Source organism: Pleuronectes platessa, chromosome 21 (assembly GCF_947347685.1).
Source record: "Pleuronectes platessa chromosome 21, fPlePla1.1, whole genome shotgun sequence".
Lineage (NCBI taxonomy): Eukaryota > Metazoa > Chordata > Actinopteri > Pleuronectiformes > Pleuronectidae > Pleuronectes > Pleuronectes platessa.
In genome coordinates, this window is record NC_070646.1 from 395,242 (window position 1) to 415,000 (window position 19,759).

The 19,759-nt window shown below is 52.7% G+C and overlaps 2 protein-coding genes across 4 annotated transcripts; one reads left to right on the forward strand and one right to left on the reverse strand.

The window, feature by feature from the left end:
- The first annotated feature begins 708 nt into the window (after nt 1-708).
- On the forward strand, nt 709-15,842 carry heatr1 (HEAT repeat containing 1). The gene is made up of 44 exons (XM_053413939.1): nt 709-850; nt 942-1,158; nt 1,386-1,527; nt 1,606-1,707; nt 1,850-1,990; nt 2,790-3,001; nt 3,113-3,240; nt 3,311-3,398; nt 3,948-4,049; nt 4,194-4,311; nt 4,413-4,520; nt 4,599-4,697; nt 4,780-4,868; nt 4,971-5,182; nt 5,337-5,458; nt 5,810-6,010; nt 6,146-6,308; nt 6,381-6,529; nt 6,615-6,807; nt 7,017-7,186; nt 7,380-7,532; nt 7,612-7,854; nt 8,115-8,246; nt 8,339-8,442; nt 8,624-8,770; nt 8,846-8,964; nt 9,052-9,173; nt 9,384-9,512; nt 9,605-9,829; nt 9,912-10,041; nt 10,124-10,290; nt 10,381-10,433; nt 10,513-10,636; nt 10,785-10,925; nt 11,306-11,601; nt 11,688-11,838; nt 12,541-12,711; nt 12,800-12,934; nt 13,078-13,182; nt 13,264-13,426; nt 13,596-13,744; nt 13,840-13,998; nt 15,285-15,393; nt 15,506-15,842. The coding sequence occupies exons 1-44, from the start codon at nt 709-711 to the stop codon at nt 15,592-15,594; spliced, it is 6,414 nt and encodes a 2,137-aa protein (XP_053269914.1). The 3' UTR covers nt 15,595-15,842.
- Nucleotides 15,835-18,629, reverse strand: LOC128426881 (hydroxycarboxylic acid receptor 2). Of its 3 annotated transcripts, none has more exons than XM_053413937.1 (3): nt 18,580-18,629; nt 17,374-17,833; nt 15,835-16,813 (listed from the first exon to the last, which is right to left on the reverse strand). In XM_053413937.1, exons 2-3 carry the CDS (start codon nt 17,755-17,757, stop codon nt 16,124-16,126), a joined length of 1,074 nt encoding a protein of 357 aa, XP_053269912.1. In that variant the 5' UTR covers nt 17,758-17,833; nt 18,580-18,629; the 3' UTR covers nt 15,835-16,123. The 3 variants fall into 3 exon arrangements, with proteins under 3 accessions (XP_053269912.1, XP_053269911.1, XP_053269913.1); XM_053413936.1 differs by having other exon boundaries at nt 17,374-17,950; nt 18,580-18,628; XM_053413938.1 differs by lacking the exon at nt 18,580-18,629 and adding an exon at nt 18,238-18,490.
- Nucleotides 18,630-19,759: the final 1,130 nt, after the last annotated feature.

Sequence of the window (19,759 nt, forward strand, 5' to 3'; positions counted from 1 at the left end):
TAGTTATATGTTTGTTTCTCAGTAAAAACTGAACCCGGAAGACATCGGATGTGAGACATGTAATTTGCCGTGAACCGGAAGTAGTCGCAGCGTGAACGTGCTTCAGCAACGTGTTTGTGGAGAAGCAGAGAAAAGGTCAGTTTTCATGTTTCTGTTTGAATTCTTCTCTAAAGTTTCTGTTCTGACGCGTTTCACACGTTTTATTTTAGTTTAACGTTTCACGTGTTGACGTCACTCACGTTGAACTCGAGCATCTCGAGTCTCGAGCACTGAGTTCAAACCGGGTTCCGGTGACCAGGCTTCATGAAGCGCTCCTCCAGCTCCAAACACCACGTGTCCTCACTGGAGTTGATCTGATCGGTGATCAGTTAGCAGATCGTTCAGATCCATTAACTCCCTCGTGTTTCTGAAGGACTCGTGGTTGTTGTTGAGCAGTTTCCTGAAGTTAGTGACTAGTCGGTGCTGATCACTTTGAAGATCACCGGGTTGAAAGAAACCAAAGCTACGAGCAGCTGTGATCGTTTGATTTATATTCTTTATTGAGAAGTTGAACAAGTCTCACGTTATAAAAAACATATTAAGAGATAAAATAATGACACTATAATTGAGTATTGATAGAAAGAAACGTTCTTTGGACCCTTTCCTCCACATCAAGTCTCTGCTCTGTTGATTAAAGTCTGTGTCTCCTCAGGTTCAGACTCTGTCACCATGACGTCACTGGCCCACCAGCTGAGGCGCCTGGCGCTGCCGCAGAGCGACCCGGGCCTGCTGACCCGGGCGGAGGTCGCCTCGCTGCTCTTCGACCCCAAAGATGCTGCGTCCATGGACAAAACCAACTTCTACGCCCTGGGTGAGTCCCGTCCACCACTTCCTGGTTTCTGACCTGCAGTTCATCAGACCACCGGCCGTTAACCCCCCCTCCCCTGTCCTCCCCCCTCCAGGCTGCACAGGGCTGGAGGAGCTGCTGGGAATCGAACCGGTGTTTCTGGAGTTCCAGGACACTCTGTTCAGCCGGGCCTCGCTGACACTGGAGCGCAGTGTCCAGTCCAAAGAGGTCAACAGGAAGCTGGACGCCGGCATCTCGCTCTTCCTCACCCGCCTCTCTCCCTACTTCCTCCTGAAACCAGCTCACAAGTGCATCGAGTGGCTCGTTCACCGGTACGTGGCACCAGCCTGTTCCCCCCCGACTGTGTTCACGTCACCACAGACAAAAACTGTTCAACAATTCAAACATATTAAGTTTTATTGATGAAATAACAAGAATAATTCATCAATTGTCAGAAAACGTGCTTCTTTCTTTCTGTCAATCGCCTCTTGTTTGACTTCCTGTTGTCTCGTGTTGTGTTGTGTTGTCTCGTGTTGTGTTGTGTTGTGTTGTGTTGCAGCTTCCACGTCCACCTGTACAACGCAGACAGCCTGCTGGCGTGTGCGCTGCCGTACCACGACACCAACGTGTTTGTCAGAGTCCTGCAGCTGCTCAGGATCAGAGACGCCACCAACCGATGGAACTGGCTGCACTGCCTGCAGGTCTGACCTCTGACCTCACGACCGGCTACACAGGGTCGCACTGCTTTGAACCCTCTTTGCTTCCTCTTGTTTCAATAGAAACCCGGCGTGCCGTTGTCCAGAGGAGCTCTGATCACTCACTGCTACACAGACCTGAGCTTCATGGACTTCATCTGCAGCATGGTCACCAGGTCCATCCAGGTAACTGTCATCTCCTGTCCGGGCTGAGGGGGCAGTAGAGAGACCACCGCTCATTGTTCTCCATCTGAGAAACTGAAGGAAACCAAGTGTAGCTGAGACTTCTTCTTCTTCTTCTTCTTCTTCTTCTTCTCCATCTTCTCAGGCGTACTGGGGTCACTCTGGAAGCTGCTCTCAGCTCAGAGTGATCTTCTCCTTCTACGCGTCCACCATCGTCCCCACGCTGGACGCCGTGGACAGCGTGTCGGACACCATCATCTCCAAACTGCTGCCCTACGTTCAGAGGGTGAGTGACAGGGGGTCTGCAGCAATCAGTCACTTACTGGTCAGTGATCGGTCGGTTACTGGTCAGTGATCGGTCAGTTACTGGTCAGTGGTCGGTCGGTTACTGGTCAGTGATCGGTCAGTTACTGGTCAGTGGTCGGTCGGTTACTTGTCAGTGATCGGTCAGTTACTGGTCAGTTACTGGTCAGGGATCAGTCACTTACTGGTCAGTGATCGGGCAGTTACTGGTCAGTGGTCGGTCAGTTACTGGTCAGTGGTCGGTCAGTTACTGGTCAGTTATCGGTCAGTTACCGGTCAGTTACTGGTCAGGGATCAGTCAGTCACTGGTCAGTGATCTGTCAGTTACTGGTCAGTTACTGGTCAGTTACTGGTCAGTGATCGGTCAGTGATCGGTCAGTTACTGGTCAGTTATCGGTCAGTTACTGGTCAGTTACTGGTCAGGGATCGGTCAGTTACAGGTCAGTTACTGGTCAGTGATCGGTCAGTGATCGGTCAGTTACTGGTCAGTTATCGGTCAGGTACTGGTCAGTGATCGGTCAGTTACTGGTCAGTTACTGGTCAGTGATCGGTCAGTGATCGGTCAGTTACTGGTCAGTTATCGGTCAGTCACTGGTCAGTTACTGGTCAGTGATCGGTCAGTGATCGGTCAGTTACTGGTCAGTGATCGGTCAGTTACTGGTCAGTTACTGGTCAGTGATCGGTCAGAATGGTTCTTATGAGGATTTTGTGTCCAGCCACAGGAGCTCAGCTGAGACCTTTCCCACGAGGCTCCGCCCCCTCATGTCTTCTTCTTCTCTCAGGGCCTGAAGTCGCCGCTGAGCGACTACAAAGCCGCCTCCTACATGATCGTGTGCCAGCTGGCAGTGAAGGTGGTGATGGAGGCGAGTCTGGTGGACAGCCTCGCCGTGCACATCAGCAAGTCGCTGGTCAAGGAGCCGGTCCTGGCTCGAGAAGGTCTGGGCTGCCTCATCGTGCTGCTGCAGAACCAGAAGGAGGGCGCCGCCGGGCCCAGGTGGGGATCGGGTCCAGAGGAGGATCCTCCACCGCGGAGGTTCAGGGTTTATAAGACTTAGAATAGAGATGTGACTCACCTGTGTCTTCTCGTGTCTTCTCGTGTCCTCAGAGCTTTCGACCGCCTCTGCTCGATGCCGTCCCTGGCGTCCACTCTGCAGGTCATGGCGGCGGTTCACGATGTCAGTCCACTGCTGCGTCAGCTGCTTCCTCACCTGATCCACCACATGTTCAGCTCAGGTGAGAACAGGAACCAGCTGACAGGAGGAAGGTGTCAGAGCAGAGCTGATGTTGTGTCTTCTGGTTCCAGGTGAAGCGGGGACGGACCAGCTCAGCGTCCTGGAGTCCGTCCTGGAGTCTGTGCCTCTCACCAGAGGCCTGGATCAAACTGTGGCTCGGTAAACTCACCTCATCCTCCGCCCACACTGACACACCTAGACACACACGTCACATGACCGCTCACCAGCACTGGTCACGTGATGTAAACAGGAAGTAGATAGAAGAACTCATCTTCACTGAAGGCAGCAAATACAAACCTGGAGAAGTGAGATTCTCAAAACGTCTTAATGTAAAACTGCTGAGTCGTGTGGAGACCAGTGGTTCCCACAGCAGCTGTGAAGCTCCAGTGGAAACCAGTGGTTCCCACAGCAGCTCTGAAGCTCCAGTGGAAACCAGTGGTTCCCACAGCAGCTCTGAAGCTCCAGTGGAGACCAGTGGTTCCCACAGCAGCTCTGAAGCTCCAGTGGAGACCAGTGGTTCCCACAGCAGCTCTGAAGCTCCAGTGGAGACCAGTGGTTCCCACAGCAGCTCTGAAGCTCCAGTGGAGACCAGTGGTTCCCACAGCAGCTCTGAAGCTCCAGTGGAAACCAGTGGTTCCCACAGCAGCTCTGAAGCTCCAGTGGTCGAGATGTTCGCTGCTGACTCCTGTTGCTTTGTTCCTGCTGCAGTTTGCTTCTGGACGAGTACCTGACTCAGACCGAGCTCTCAGCTGAGAACCTCTGTGCCCTGGACCAGCGGCTGCTGCCTCTGGTCCGACTGTTCGAGTCCAGGTATTAAAACTTCTCTATTTACATCCGGAGCTCTGCAGCCTCCAGTCAATACTTCTGTTCAGTTTAGGTTTATTGAAGTTGATCATTGATCAGCTCCTGCAGTTTGTTGTCTCAGTTCACTTGACCTCGTGTCTCCTCCATCAGATACTGTGGCGCTCTGGACGGCGTCCTCTCGGGTCACGTGACCGACCTCAGCAGCCCTGAGCAGAAACATCTTTTCCACCAGTTCATTTCTCTCTCACTGAGCAGTGGGAAGTACCAGGTACACGACTCATGATGAACTGGGATCTCATCACACTTGAGAAGTGGATTCCGATTGGTTCGGTACCTTCAGTGTTTGTTTGTTTTTGTTTCCGTCTTCAGATTCTGGGCGACTCGGACACGTCGCTGCTCCTGAGTCTGAAGCACCCGGTGCCGTCGGTCCGAGTCTCTGCTGTGGAGCACCTGAGGAGCGTCATCAGCTCGGGACAGGTAGGTTCCTCTCCTGTGGGAGCTCGTCACCGGAGATTCAGCTGCTTTGATTCTGAAAGTCCTGTGTCCTCTCGGCAGCAGAAGAGTCTGGACGAAGACTTCCTGAAAGACGCCGTGATGGACCGTGTGAAGGACGACGTCCCCGAGGTGGTGGCGGCTGCTCTGAAGGTCGTGGAGGTCAGTGAGGAGATGAACGAGGCCACGGACGCTGCAGCTTTAAATCAAACACGCACCAAGTTGTGTTTTATTGTCGTTGCAGGTTTTGTTGGATGTTTTGGATCCTGAAGAAACGTTGTCATGTTTAATGTCCCTGCTGCTCAGAGTGGACCTGTGTGTGTCCGAGCACTGGTCAGTGACACACACACCTTCTTATGTGATAATCAAATGAGCTTGTATTGATTACTGAAGGTCAGCATTGATCCGTATTAGTGATCGTTTTCTCTCCTTCAGGCTGCCAGTGCTGACAGAGGCGGTGCGTTTACTGTCCGACCCGCGGCTGGGAAAGGGCGACGTCGAGTGGCTGCAGAGAACCGGCTGGAGGCTGCTGCCCTTCCTGGTGGTGACCGGGGCCCGGCCCGACTCCGCCCAGCTCAGCCTCGCCTCCTCCGTCGCCCGGTCCTCCGTCCTCGCCCAACACCCGCTCACCTTCAACTGGGCTGAAGGTACAACTTGGATTTGAGTTAAATTTTCATTTGATTCTTTTTTATTATTATTATAAGTTTTTCTGTAAGTTTTTGAATGAGCGTGAAGAGACTTTGAAGAGCAGCACTGTGGCGTGGAGCCGTGTCAGTGACGCTGTTTGCTCTGTGCTCACAGAGATGGACGAGACGACCAAGAGAAGCTCTGAACACGGATTCGTGGGTTTGGTCAACCAGCGCCTCATCTGCACGTTGACCAGGAACCTGGCGAACATGGAGCACTTCTCCAAACGAGACGCCGTGAGTTCTCGTTTCAGGTTCGACAGTTTGAGCCGACCAATCCTGAGTCAGTGTCAGCTGTCAATCAAGACGTCTCATCAATGACTAATAAACCTAACTGATCAGAAACACTTGAGCTAAGTGATAAGAACGACCTGAACTGACAGAAACCATATTTGACAAACATTTATTTAACGTCTCTTTGGATTTCTAAGTTTGTCCATGTCCCATCTGCTAACGTGGAGGAGGTTAATGACCTAATCTGCAGGCAGCCACCAGGGGGAGAACTGGGACTGGTCCTCTTTATTTACAGACTGCGCTCCTCCCGTGTGCAGAGGTCATCAGGAGGTCACAGTGTGTTTTCTTCTTCAGCTGGAGAAGCTGGTTTCTCTGGTGGAGCAGCAGTGGAGCTCCGGCCTCAGAGAGAGGACGTCCTTCCTGGTTCTGACCCGGACTCTGCTGCTCGGCCTGGGGGAGCTGAGCGAGACGCAGCACCTGCTCACCGCCCAGAGGGTCTTCACGCTGCTGGAGCGCCCCCTGCTGGAGCTCATTGCCGGGGACGAAGACGTCCAGGTCCGTGAACTTCATGTCCTGATTTGAATTTTAAAACAAAACGTTTGTCATCAGTCTTAGGTTTACATATATTTTTCTAAACTAAAGAACATTTTTCTCTGTCGTCCCCATGTTTGATTTTGTTTGTGTAAACAGGGCGTGTCCGCCCCCCCCTCGTTCCCCGAGGCTCTGACCTTGTACCTGAGCAGCTGTGAGCAGCGGCCGGGGGAGCGGCTGGCGGCCGAGCTCGGCTTCGTCCTCTTCTCTCTGCTGAGAGACTTCATCTCCACTCTCAAGTGTGACGACGCCTCTTTCAAAGGTAACACAAGTCCCACGAGTCGCACTGAGGCTTCACTCAGACAGACAGAGCTCACACACTTCCTGTCTGCAGGGGAGGTGTGGTGGAACCCGGAGAAGATGGACACCAACACCTGCTGTTACCTGGGATTGATCTGCCGCCTCTTCAGTGTGGTCATCAGCGGCGCCGGAGACGGGCCGACAGCCGGGAGCTTCAGGGACATGATGAAGCTCCTCGTCCAGGTACAGAGACCCAGCACGTTTCCACATGTGTGTTTAGATCGAAGAGCAGACATGTAGAGACCACGTGACGCTTCTCGTCCCTCAGGTCCACGTGCCTGAGCCGCTGATGCTCTTCAGGTTCCTGTGCCTGGTGTGGGGATATGGCAGTAACCACGGCGACCAGCTGGACGTGAAGGTGGACGCTGTCCTTCAGACTCGAGCTCTGCACCTGGGCCGGGCGCTGCTGAGCGTCCAGCCCGCCGGCGTGCTGCAGGGGCTGGCCGCGCCCAACTCCCCCGGTGAGCGAGCTGAAGAAATGAGTTTCATCTGGTGGTCTGTGGAGGTAGAAACTAAAGTGTGTGTGTGTGTGTGTGTGTGTGTGTGTGTGTGTGTGTGTGTGTGTGTGTGTGTGTGTGTGTGTGTGTGTGTGTGTGTGTGTGTGTGTGTGTGTGTGTGTGTGTGTGTGTGTGTGTGTGTGTGTGTGTGTGTGTGTGTGTGTGTGTCTCAGTGGTTCCGTCCCTGCTGTGTTGTCTCACCTCTCCGGTCCGTGAGGTGCGGAGGGTGGCGCTCGCCGCCCTGCAGAGCCTATCAGGAGCTGACTCTCCCTTCCAGCCAATCACAGAGAAGCTGCTGAAGACCTCGGAGGAGATTCTCGCTGACCCCGCCTACTTGAGCTTGGTGAGAAAAATTCAAATACAAAAAAAGAAAACTTTAAATATAGAACATTTTAATAAAACCTTGGATTTTCTCTCAGTTCAGTTTAAAGTGTCATTAACAGAAGTGAATTGATCAGTGAATGAAAGTGTTTGTTGGTTGGACTGCGTGTTGATTGGCTGACAGCCTCAGTGAGCGTGTGTTTGAATCCCTGCAGGCGCTCGGTGTTCTTCACGAGGACAGTTTGTCGTGCAGCGTGAAGACGCAGCAGGCGTCCATGCAGCAGCTGCTGCTGAGCGTTCAGACGCCATGTTGTCCCTCGTACAGCGCCGCCGTCCTGCTGAGAGCGCTGAGTCATGTTAACGGACAGGTGAGGGGCTCGCCTGTCCAGCTGAAATGAACCTGTCCCTTTAGAGAGATCTACCATTTAACACCTGCCCCCCCCCCAGCCGGTCCTGTCCACCCTGCTTCCTGTTCTCGACCGGCTGCTGGAGCAGAGCGGCCCCGACACCCCCGCCCTGCTGCGGGACGAGGCCACGCTCATCCAGCTCATCCTGGGGAAGTACAACGAGGCGTCTGCCGCCATGTTGCCTGAGGACCAGAACTGTCTGGATCTGTTCATCAGAGCCTTGAAGACGTCCACTCAGCCGCACACGGACATCGCCAGCTGCCAGATCAGCGCTCTGGAACAGGTCAGGAGCAGCTGGAGATCTGATCTGTGTCCAGCTTTAAATCAGCTTCACGGTTTAGAACCACAGATAGTGGCAGGTCCAGGTTCCACCGAGGTTAACTGATTATAACCTGAGAAACAGGGTTAGATGAACTGGAGAAGTTTCATTATGAAAAAACTGAAGAGAAAAAAGGTGTTCATACTCCTCTTCCTCTTCCTCCTCTTCCTCTTCCTCTTCCTCTTCCTCTTCCTCCTCCTCCTCTTCCTCCTCCTCCTCCTCAGATCACAAAGTCGTTCTTCTCGGCCCTTGGAGAAGAGAAGGTGCAGCAAAAGCTCTTGACGGTGATATTCGACGTGTTGCTGGAGAGCAAGAGCCCCCTGGTGGCCAACACTGTCAGCAGCATATTTAAAGGAGTAAGGACCTCGGCTATTTATCAGACAAAGGATGAATAATGGAAATAATAATGATTTACTAATGAGTTTATGATCATTTCCTGTTTCCTCAGCTGGCCGTGGACAGTCAGCTCATAGCCAATGAGCTGTCTCCACCAGAGAAGCCCAGAGTCAGTGTGACGGTGCAGCAGACCCGAAGGAGCAAAATGAGTCTGAGGTGAGTTGTGTGTTTTTACACCTTCGTGCTGTCGGAGCTCTCACGTCTGATTCTCTCCTCAGACCCTGAACGTGTCGTCGTCTTTGATTTGAAAAACTTGGATTAAAAATCTTAAATCTCCTGTTTAACATCATTTTAAGATTCTGATGTTCCAGACGAGTAACAGTTGTTTGTTTGTCAGGAAACCTCAGGAGAGCAGCGAGGGGTGTCCAGAGGGGGGCGCTGTGCCGTGGCAGAGAGTCACGCTGATCCTGGAGCTGCTGCAGCACAAGAAGAAGCTGAAGCGAGCGCAGGCGCTGGTGCCGGTTCTGTTCTCTCTGCTCTCCAGGTGCGGACGGCCGCTGGCTTCTCAGTTTGACCAGGCGAGGGCGCCACTGGGCTGACGCTTGTGCTCTTTTCTCAGGAGTCTGGAGCCGTGTTCAGGAGGTCACGCCAACATGGAGTACACCAAACAGCTGCTGCTCAGCTGTCTGCTCAACGTGTCCCACAAGCTGTCTCCTGATGGCCGACCGCTGGGGCCTGGTACGTCAGCTCGCCTCACCTCAGTTATCAGAGTTAAAGGTCTCCTGTCCTCGTCCTCTGAGTCGTGTGTCTGCTCGCTCTCTGCAGACGTCCTGGAGGAGGAGAAGTTCAGCGTGGAGCTGGTGGTTCAGTGCATCAGATCGTCCGACATGCCGCAGACTCACCACCACGCTCTGCTGCTGCTGGGCGCCGCCGCCACCATCTTCCCCGTGAGTCGTCCTCTCAAACACACTCGTCTGCAGGAACCAGATCTTCATGTTCGGTTCCTCTCCGGGTTCCTGTCGGTCGTTTATACCCAAAAACATGAAGGGACATTTTTCATTTCATCTTAAAGAAGAGACTGTAAATGAGTTTAGTGTCTGAACAGTTTCTCATGTTTTAAGAATCTCATGTTTCTCCTCATGGTCTTCGTCCTGCAGGAGAAGGTCCTTCACAACATCATGCCCATCTTCACCTTCATGGGAGCGAACATCATGCGTCTGGACGACGCCTACAGCTTCAGAGTCATCGACAAGACGGTTCAGATGGTGATCCCGGCGCTCATCAAGGTGAGAGCCGCGCTGAAGTCTTCGGCTCCGACAGGGAGACGCCGTCATCATCATTACATAACTGTGTCCCCCCCCCCCCCCCCCCCCCTCAGGCTCACCAGCTCTCTGACGACCAGTCGTCGGCTCACGTGCACGCCGTGGTGGCGAGGATCATGCACGTGTTTGCCGACGCGCTGCCTCACGTGCCCGACCACCGGCGGCTCCCCGTCCTCGTCCAGCTGATCACCACGCTGGGCCCCCGCCGCTTCCTCTGGGTCCTAATGCTCCTCCTCTTCAAGCTGCACGCCGAGCAGACCGCTAGCTCCGTGAGCGAGAAGGTGAGACCGAGTTGTGACTCCCGAGACTCACCTGTCTGCAGCTACACACCTAACGTGTGTGTGTGTGTGTGTGTGTGTGTAGGAGGCGTCTCTGGACAGGGACGTAGATTTCTGGATTTCTCTGTGCTGTCAGTTCGAGGTGAGCGAGCAGCTCGTCTCTCTCATCAACATCCTGAACTTCCTGCAGCAGCTGCCCAACGAAAAAGACGACGGTGAGAAAAACCAAATGATCCGAGTGAAGTGTCCTCGGACGAAGCTCCGTCTCAGGCTGAGCTCTGACTCTTTGTCCTGCAGCTCCAGTGAAGCGCCGAGGAGCCAAGAAGCCGGAGGAAGACGAGGAGAAGGTGGAGGAGCTGATCTTCAGCGTGGACACTCACAGCAGCAAAGAGCTGAGACACTTCAAGTTCCTCTGCGTCTCCTTCATGGCTCAGCTGCTCGGCTCCAGCAGCTTCGTGGGGAAGGTGAGCCGCTTAGAATCTTAGGAACATTTTGTTTACATGTAAACAAACTGAGAACTTTGATACAAGATCAGATCCCTTCTGCTCGTCCAGGTGGCCGAGGGCGGTGACGTCGTGGACGAGTCTCTTCAGCAGCTGCAGCAGAGGTGAGTCCGGATTCGCTCTCACAGGAAACAGAGTGATTGTGTTGTTGATGTGAGGCTGACAGCTTCCTGTTGGGTCCAGGCTGCTGGAGGAGAACCTGCGCTTCATCCACAGCGTCGCTCGCTGCGTCGAGGAGAACGCCGACAAGCCCACCGCCAAGTTCTGGAGAGTTCTGCTCAACAAGAGCTACGACGTCCTGGACAAGGTTCGACTCCTCTCCTGACAGGAGCCTGATTCACAGCATGTGGTTCATGACCAGAGAGCCTGAGCAGAACCAAACCACTGACTCATTCAATAATGACGAATGTTCTCAAACTCACAAACACGTTTTCACCTTCGTCTCCGGTTCCCAGGTGAACGCGCTGCTGCCCACAGACACCTTCATCACGGTGATGAGGGGGCTGATGGGAAATCAGCTGGTGTCCGTCAGGAGGAAGGCCATGGAGCTGCTGAACAACAAGCTGCAGACCAGGACCCGGTGGGACGGGCAGCAGGTAACACTCACACACACACATGCACACACACATGCACACACACACACACACGTACACACACACACACGTGCACTCAACCTAACCCTAACTTTATTCATATTGCACTTGTGACAAGGTGAAGAAATTACATCAGACAAATGAAATCAACAATCAATAAATAATAGTCAATCACGTAGTTAAGATTTAAATAAAACTTTAATAACATGAGATTCTTTACTTTAATGTTACCAGAACCACTGAATAACATTTAGTTCAGATTCATCTCAACCTAGATGTTTTGCTAATGAGCTGATAAGTGATACCTGCTAATTAATTGGATTATGAACAGATGATCAGTTGAATATCAGGTCGATTGATCTTCTTCCTCATTTCTGTTCCAGGTCAACATGTTCCTGCAGCTGATCGGAGACCTGCTGAGCATCGTGGGTAAAAGTCACAGTAAGGTGACGGAGGAGGCGGAGCACGGCATCAACCGGCAGACGGCGCTCTACAGCCTCAAGCTGCTCTGTCGCACGTTCGGCTCCGGCCACCAGGAGGCGTTCGTCCCCGTCCTGCAGCAGACGGTGGAGATGGTGTCTTCAGCGGAGGAGGAGAAGAACGTGATGGGCAGCGCTCTGCTCTGCATCGCCGAGGTGGTCAGCACGCTGAAGGCCCGCGCCATCCCTCAGCTGCCCAGGTCCGTGTGGGCGGAGAGGAGGCATGTAGCAGCCATAGGTGTGAGAGAGACTCATTGCAACTGTGTGTGTGTCTGTGTGTGTGTAGGTTGATGCCTGCAGTGCTGCACACGCTGGCTAACAGGAAGGAGCTGCTGACCAATGAGATTTACCTGCTGAGCGCCGTCACCGCCCTCCAGAGAGTCACCGAGACGCTGCCGCACTTCATCAGCCCCTACCTGCAGGACATCACCTCCCAGGTGAGGAAGACTGAGGTGACTCGGGTCAGACCAGAGTCAGACCCGAGTCAGACCAGAGTCAGACCAGAGTCAGACCAGAGTCAAACCAGGGTCTGACCCGGGTCTGACTCTGGTCTGACCCGGGTCTGACTCGGGTCTGACTCGGGTCTGACTCGGGTCTGACTCGGGTCTGACTCTGGTTTGACCCTGGTTTGACTCTGGTTTGACTCTGGTCTGACTCTGGTCTGACTCTGATCTGACCCTGGTCTGACTCTGGTCTGACTCGGGTCTGACTCGGGTCTGACTCGGGTCCGACTCTGGTCCGACTCTGGTCTGACTCTGGTCTGACTCGGGTCTAACCCGGGTCTGACCCTGGTCTGACTCTGGTTTGACCCTGGTTTGACCCTGGTCTGACCCTGGTCTGACCCTGGTCCGACTCTGGTTTGACTCGGGTCTGACTCGGGTCTGACCCGGGTCTGACTCTGGTCTGACTCTGGTCTGACTCTGATCTGACCCTGGTCTGACTCTGGTCTGACTCTGGTCTGACTCGGGTCTGACTCGGGTCTGACTCGGGTCTGACTCGGGTCTGACTCTGGTCTGACTCTGGTCTGACCCGGGTCTGACTCTGGTCTGACCCTGGTCTGACCCTGGTCTGACTCTGGTCTGACTCTGGTTCCTCCTCCTCCTCCTCCTCCTCATCACATGAACTCTCTGTTTCTGCAGGTGTGTCGTCTGACTCGTCTGGTGGACTCCTCCTCTTCGTCCTCCTCTTCGTCCGTCCAGCTCTCGGTGCGTCTCTCGTCCCTCAGGACCACCCTGGCCACCCAGCTGCCCCCCAGGGTCCTACTGCCCAACCTGTCCAGCTGCTACAGTTCCATGGTCGTCGATAAGAAGGTCAGAACGTTCTTCTCCTTTGAGCTCTGATCTCAAACAGAGGATTTATATCAGGGTTGACCTCTGACCTCTGTGCGTTCTCCTGCAGGCTCACCTGGGGGCGCTACTGAGCATCCTGAAGGAACACATCACTCACATGGAGAAAGATCAGCTGAGCTCCCACCAATCAGAACTCACCGCCTTCTTCCTCACGGCCCTCGACTTCCGCAACGAGCACTGTCAGGTCAGTTTCTGGTTGTGTCCAGTGTGACACTTTGACAGGAAGTGACATCTGAGGTGCTGAAGCACTTCCTGTTCGTCTGTCAATGTCATGACTGGAGTGAAACCCGGGTCAGGACCCTTCATCACGAACTCTCTCCTCTTCAGGGCGATCTGGAGAAGACGTGGGAGACTGAGGGCTGTGTGGTCGACTGCCTGATGGCCATGGTGCTGAAGCTGTCGGAGGTCACCTTCAGACCGCTCTTCTTCAAGGTGACACTGACACATTCCACAGACACACAAACACAAACCTGCAGGAAGCGGCTCTCGCTGATGCTGTCGTTTCTCCTGCAGCTCTTTGATTGGAGCAGATCCGACGGCGAGGAGCGTCAGCTGACCTTCTACCGACTCTGCGACGCCATCGCCGAGCGGCTCAAAGGACTCTTCGTCCTGTTCGCAGGAAACTTAGTGAAACCGTTCTCAGATCTTCTCCGAAGGACCAACCGCTCGCAGAAAGGTCTTCACATGTTCTCCAAATCATCTTCTTTCAGTTTTTGAAATCGTATTCTTTGATTTTATTGAAACCTTAAAATATCTACTTTTATTTTGAGTGTTTTAAATTTTTTTCTGATTGTTCTCCATGTTTATTTTTCCCTTCATCTTCATCTTCATCTTCATCTCCTCAGACGAGCCGCTCTTTGAGTCGGACGGCGTGAAGAACCAGCTGCTGCTCCAGCTCGTCCTCAGCTGTCTGCAGAAGATCTTCCTGTACGACACACAGAGGTTCCTCAGTAGAGAGCGAGCCGACGCCCTCATGAAGCCACTGGTGGACCAGGTGAGGCCACTGGTTCACAGCTGACCTGAGTGCTGCGTGCTGATTCGCTGATTGGTGTCCCTGACTCTCTCTCTCTCTCTCTGTGTGTGTTGCAGTTGGAGAACACAGTGGGGGGTCAGCAGCAGTACCAGCAGATGATGACTCAGCACCTGGTTCCGTGTATCGGTCACTTCTCTGTTGCTCTGGCTGACGACGCTCAGTGGAAAACTCTCAACTATCAGATTCTACTGAAGACGAGACACAGCGACGCCAAGGTGAGATCACACCTGATCCCCCCCCCGCTCACACCTGCTCACACCTGGTCACACCTGCTCACATCTGATCACACCTGATCACACCTGATCCCCCCCGCTCACACCTGCTCACACCTGGTCACACCTGCTCACATCTGATCACACCTGGTCACACTCGATCCCCCCCGCTCACACCTGCTCACATCTGATCACACCTGCTCACATCTGATCACACCTGGTCACACTCGATCCCCCCCGCTCACACCTGCTCACATCTGATCACACCTGGTCACACTCGATCCCCCCCGCTCACACCTGATCACCCCTGATCCCCCCCGCTCACACCTGATCACACCCGATCCCCCCCGCTCACACCTGATCACACCCGATCCCCCCCGCTCACACCTGATCACACCCGATCCCCCCCGCTCACACCTGCTCACACCTGTTCACACCTGCTCACCCCCCATCATACCTGGTCACACTCGATCCCCCCCGCTCACACCTGATCACCCCTGATCCCCCCCGCTCACACCTGATCACACCCGATCCCCCCCGCTCACACCCGATCCCCCCCGCTCACACCCGATCCCCCCCGCTCACACCCGATCACACCCGATCCCCCCCGCTCACACCCGATCCCCCCCGCTCACACCCGATCCCCCCCGCTCACACCTGATCACACCCGATCCCCCCCGCTCACACCCGATCCCCCCTGATCACACCTGATCCCCCCCGCTCACACCTGATCACACCTGATCCCCCCCGCTCACCCCCGATCACACCTGTTCACACCTGCTCACCCCCCATCATACCTGGTCACACCCGATCCCCCCCGATCCCACCCAATCACACCTGATCACCCCCGATCCCCCCCGCTCACACCTGATCACACCTGATCCCCCCCGCTCACACCTGATCACACCCGACCCCCCCCGCTCACACCTGATCACACCTGATCCCCCACGCTCACACCTGATCACACCTGATCCCCCCCGCTCACACCTGATCACACCTGATCCCCCCCGCTCACCCCCGATCACACCTGTTCACACCTGCTCACCCCCCATCATACCTGGTCACACCTGATCCACCCGCTCACCCCCGATCACACCTGTTCACACCTGCTCACCCCCCATCATACCTGTTCACACCTGATCCCCCCCGATCACACCGGTTCACACCCGCTCCCCCCCGCTCAAACCTTATCAACCCCGATCACACCCGCTCCCCCCGCTCACACCGTTCACACCTGTTCACACCTGCTCACCCACATGTCAGACACTAACACTACTTCTCTCCTTCAGGTCCGGTTCTCGTCTCTGCTGGTTCTCTTGGAGTTGACATCGAAGCTGAAAGAAAACTACATGGTTCTGCTGCCAGAGACCATCCCCTTCCTGGCTGAGCTGATGGAGGGTGAGAACTCTCACTCACTCACTCACTCACTTCTCACTCTCTCACTCACTCACTCACTCACTCACTCAAAACACACACTATAATTGACATCATGTGTGCGTTTGTTTTTCAGACGACTGTGAGGAGGTGGAGCAGCAGGTTCAGAAGGTCGTTCAGGAGATGGAGAACATCCTGGGGGAGCCGCTTCAGAGCTACTTCTAACACACACACACACACACGTACACACACACACACGTACACACACACGTACACACACACACACACACACACACACACACACACACACACGTCATTGAGTCGTTTGTCAGATTTAAACTTGTCTTCCTGATATTTTGACATACATTTATAACAATTATCCGACTCCTCCTGTTTGTCTTTCACTTCTTTGTTGTTTAGTCAAGGAAGTAGAGATGTTGTGATCGACCAAAATAAATCTGATAATTTCTTCATCATGTTTTGGATTTTATTCAAGTTATCGTGCGTTTCATTTGGTCGCCTGTTGGTGGCGTCAGATCTTTGTCATTGTTTTCTGCACATGTGAAACTTCTGCTCGATCATTTCTCTGCTCAGTCAAAATTATTTCAAAAGTTTTAATAAACACAGAATTAAAACCCACATTTTTTGTTAAAGGAATATGAATATTTAACGAATCAACCGACACGTTTTCATAAACAACAAACGTGAATAAAACTTTCATCAACAATCAGAAGCAGTGATGAGGTGGTTCCGGTCACAGGGCCTCACTCCCTCTGCTCCTCCTCATGGACTCCAGCTCCTGGTGGCTCGTGCTCTGACTCGCTGAAGAGGACGTCGTGTTCTCGTTGGCGGCGCCCGGGCCACAGCAGGGGGGGCGGGGCAGCAAGCTGCAGAGCGCCTTCCTGAACATGGAGCTAGAGAAGATGTAGATGATGGGGTCCAGGGCTGAGTTCAGGAAGTTCAGTCCCAGCGACACGATGGTGAGCTGTGTGAAGGTGTAGAAGGCGGCGCAGTCCCAGGGGCGGAACGAGCGCACCACCCAAACCCCGATGGTCGTCACCGTGGTGGGCAGGAAGCAAACCATGAACACTAAAACAATGGCGGCGCACACACGCATGGCCTTGCGCACCTTGTCGGGTTTGCCCATCTGTCGCTGCCTCAGGAAGCTGGAGATCCGGACGGAGCAGAAGAGCAGCATGGAGAGCGGGAGGACGAACTCCAGCACCGTCAGGACCCGGTGCATGCTGACCAGGACGATGATGGCCCGCGAGGCCTCTTTGTAAGACGTGAAGAAGAAGCACTGGGTCCGGTTGCCCCCGCCCTTGATGTGGCTGTAAGCTAACATGGGAACCCGAGGACTGATCACCAGCAGCCAGACCAGCAGCGCCACCAGCGCCGCCTGACGCTGGCTCATCCGGTTGAACCTGTGGTGAGGGTTGACCACCTGCAACGAGAGGACGAGGATCAGGCCTCAACGGGATCACTCAACTGATCTAAGACCAGTCTGACGACTCGTTCACACCTGGTCGGGTTCAGAGCTTCAAGCTCTTCAGTTCAGTCTGACCCTCAACATCAGGTGTGAAGGGTTCCTCAGACCAGAAGAGGAGTTCTGTTGGTTTGCAGTGAAAACACTTTGTTGGAGAGTTTGGACCTTTGGACCAAACATGGGAAGTAGAGACAGAATTAAACAAGAGAAGAAGAAGAAGAAGAAGAAGAAGCAGCTGACCTCCGACGATATGTGTCAACCATGAGGACATTCATGTGGTGTATTTTAACTAGTGTGGAGTACTGTAGTACTGGAGTACTGGAGTTGTGGAGTACTGTAGTACTATAGTACTGTAGTACTGGAGTTGTGTAGTACTGTAGTACTATAGTACTGTAGTACTGGAGTACTGGAGTACTGTGCAGTCTTGCGCTTGAAGGTGAAACTATGGATCACATCTCTGGACCTTTGGTGTGAAATATGTGAACAAACAGTAGTGAACGTTCTAATCAGCTTCTCACCTTGAAGTAGCGGTAGATGGCCACCACGGTCATCAGGGCGATGCTGGCCGAGCGGTTGGAAAACATGAGGAAGAGGTTGATTCGGCACAACCCGTCTCCAAACACCCAGTGACCCCTGAGCAAGGCATCGATCCTCAGAGGGAGACTGACGAGAGCGAAGAAGTCGGCGATGACCAGGTTGAAGAGAAACAGGTTGTTGGGGTTCCAGGTCTTCAGCTTGAAACAGAAGATCCACAGGGCGACTACATTACCCAGCAGCCCCAGTATGACATCGATGGTGAGGACAGGGGGAAGGATCACCCCCTCCAGTTGAATCCCGACAGGTGGGCAGCCGCCCCCGCCGGGGACAGGGGTCGTGAAGTTTCCATTTTGTTCTGACAACATTTCTATAGAATAACTAAACGTGCGTCTGATGAATGTGTCTGAAGTTTCTGTGCCGACTTGAATCTCAGGTGTGGATCTAAGAAAGAGGAAGAAAGGAAACGCGTGACATCACAAAGGAAACGCGGTGACATCACAAAGGAAAGTTTCACGATTCAGGAAACTTGCGGCTTCCCCTTTCTCCCCTTCCTCTTTCCTGTTGAATGAAATCTGTGTTAAAGAGAGAAAACGTGTTTGACCCGAACCACTTCCTGTTGATCACAGATCAGAAAAAACAGGCTTCAGTGGTCACACATGAAATTAACAATATCAAATTTCTTTGAGAAGTCGAAAAATATTTCATGTAAAAGTTCACTAGGTGAATAAGTCTTTATCATAAGTGGTTTAATATCATGACTGTGCTCTTTTAAAGTAACTATACCGCTGCCTCAGACACCTCATTTCATTTGGCCTCATTCACTCATATCTTAAGAATTTTCTTACATTTGTTATTAAGAAGTTTTCTAAGAAGAAGACGTCAGATCTGTGCAACATGTGACATTTCATTTCTTACATAAGAACAAATCCCAGATTAGAAAACATTGGTGAATGTCAGATTTCATAAAAACTGGAAGTGAGTTTAAGAAGAAATTTCTTCTTAAGAAATAGTTTTAAAAGTTTAAGACAATTAAAAACATACTGACTGAAAGAAATGCTGTCACAAAACACACCAAACAGAAATTAATCTAAATATTAAAGTTTTACATAAAAAATCTGTTGACAAAGTGATGAATGAAATCCATGTGCGATTTATAAATATACAAAACAAATATATTCAGAACTCACCAGTCAGACGAACTACAGGACTTCATTCATAAGGTGGGGGGGGGGGGGGGGGGGTGACCGTTGTTCCTGTTTTATGTCGGAAACACGTTTCCTCACTAACGCTGACTCAGCACAAACGTGTAAAACCTAAAAGACAAAATGCATGAAATCCGTTTTTAAAAAAAGACACTGAATCATTTCAAGTCTTTGTTGCTGATGCTAACGACTTCTTCTTCATGCTACGTTAGCTTGGTCATGCTAATAACATTTGCTGTTAGCCCCAGCATGAGCGAAACCTCTGTAAGACATCAGCTATGCTATCTTTTTTTAATGTTTCTATGTCACTTACAAAACTGTAACCCCCCCCCCCCCCCCCCACCGCCGATGTAACTATAACGTTTTTTAATACAAAGTAGTTAAATATAAAGTATTTATGTACAGAATATTTAAACATAAAGGGCTCATTCTATGGTAAAGAAAACAACAAGTTGTTGAGACGTCCTCTCTGGGGACTTGTGTTGTTGACACGTCCTCTCTGGGGACTTGTGTTGTTGAGACGTCCTCTCTGGGGACTTGTGTTGTTGAGACGTCCTCTCTGTGGACTTGTGTTGTTGAGACGTCCTCTCTGGGGACTTGTGTTGTTGAGACGTCCTCTCTGGGGACTTGTGTTGTTGAGACGTCCTCTCTGGGGACTTGTGTTGTTGAGACGTCCTCTCTGTGGACTTGTGTTGTTGAGACGTCCTCTCTGGGGACTTGTGTTGTTGAGACGTCCTCTCTGGGGACTTGTGTTGTTGAGACGTCCTCTCTGGGGACTTGTGTTGTTGACACGTCCTCTCTGTGGACTTGTGTTGTCGAGACGTCCTCTCTGGGGACTTGTGTTGTCGAGACGTCCTCTCTGGGGACTTGTGTTGTTGAGACGTCCTCTCTGGGGACTTGTGTTGTTGAGACGTCCTCTCTGTGGACTTGTGTTGTTGAGACGTCCTCTCTGGGGACTTGTGTTGTTGAGACGTCCTCTCTGGGGACTTGTGTTGTTGAGACGTCCTCTCTGGGGACTTGTGTTGTCGACACGTCCTCTCTGGGGACTTGTGTTGTTGAGACGTCCTCTCTGGGGACTTGTGTTGTCGACACGTCCTCTCTGGGGACTTGTGTTGTTGAGACGTCCTCTCTGGGGACTTGTGTTGTCGAGACGTCCTCTCTGGGG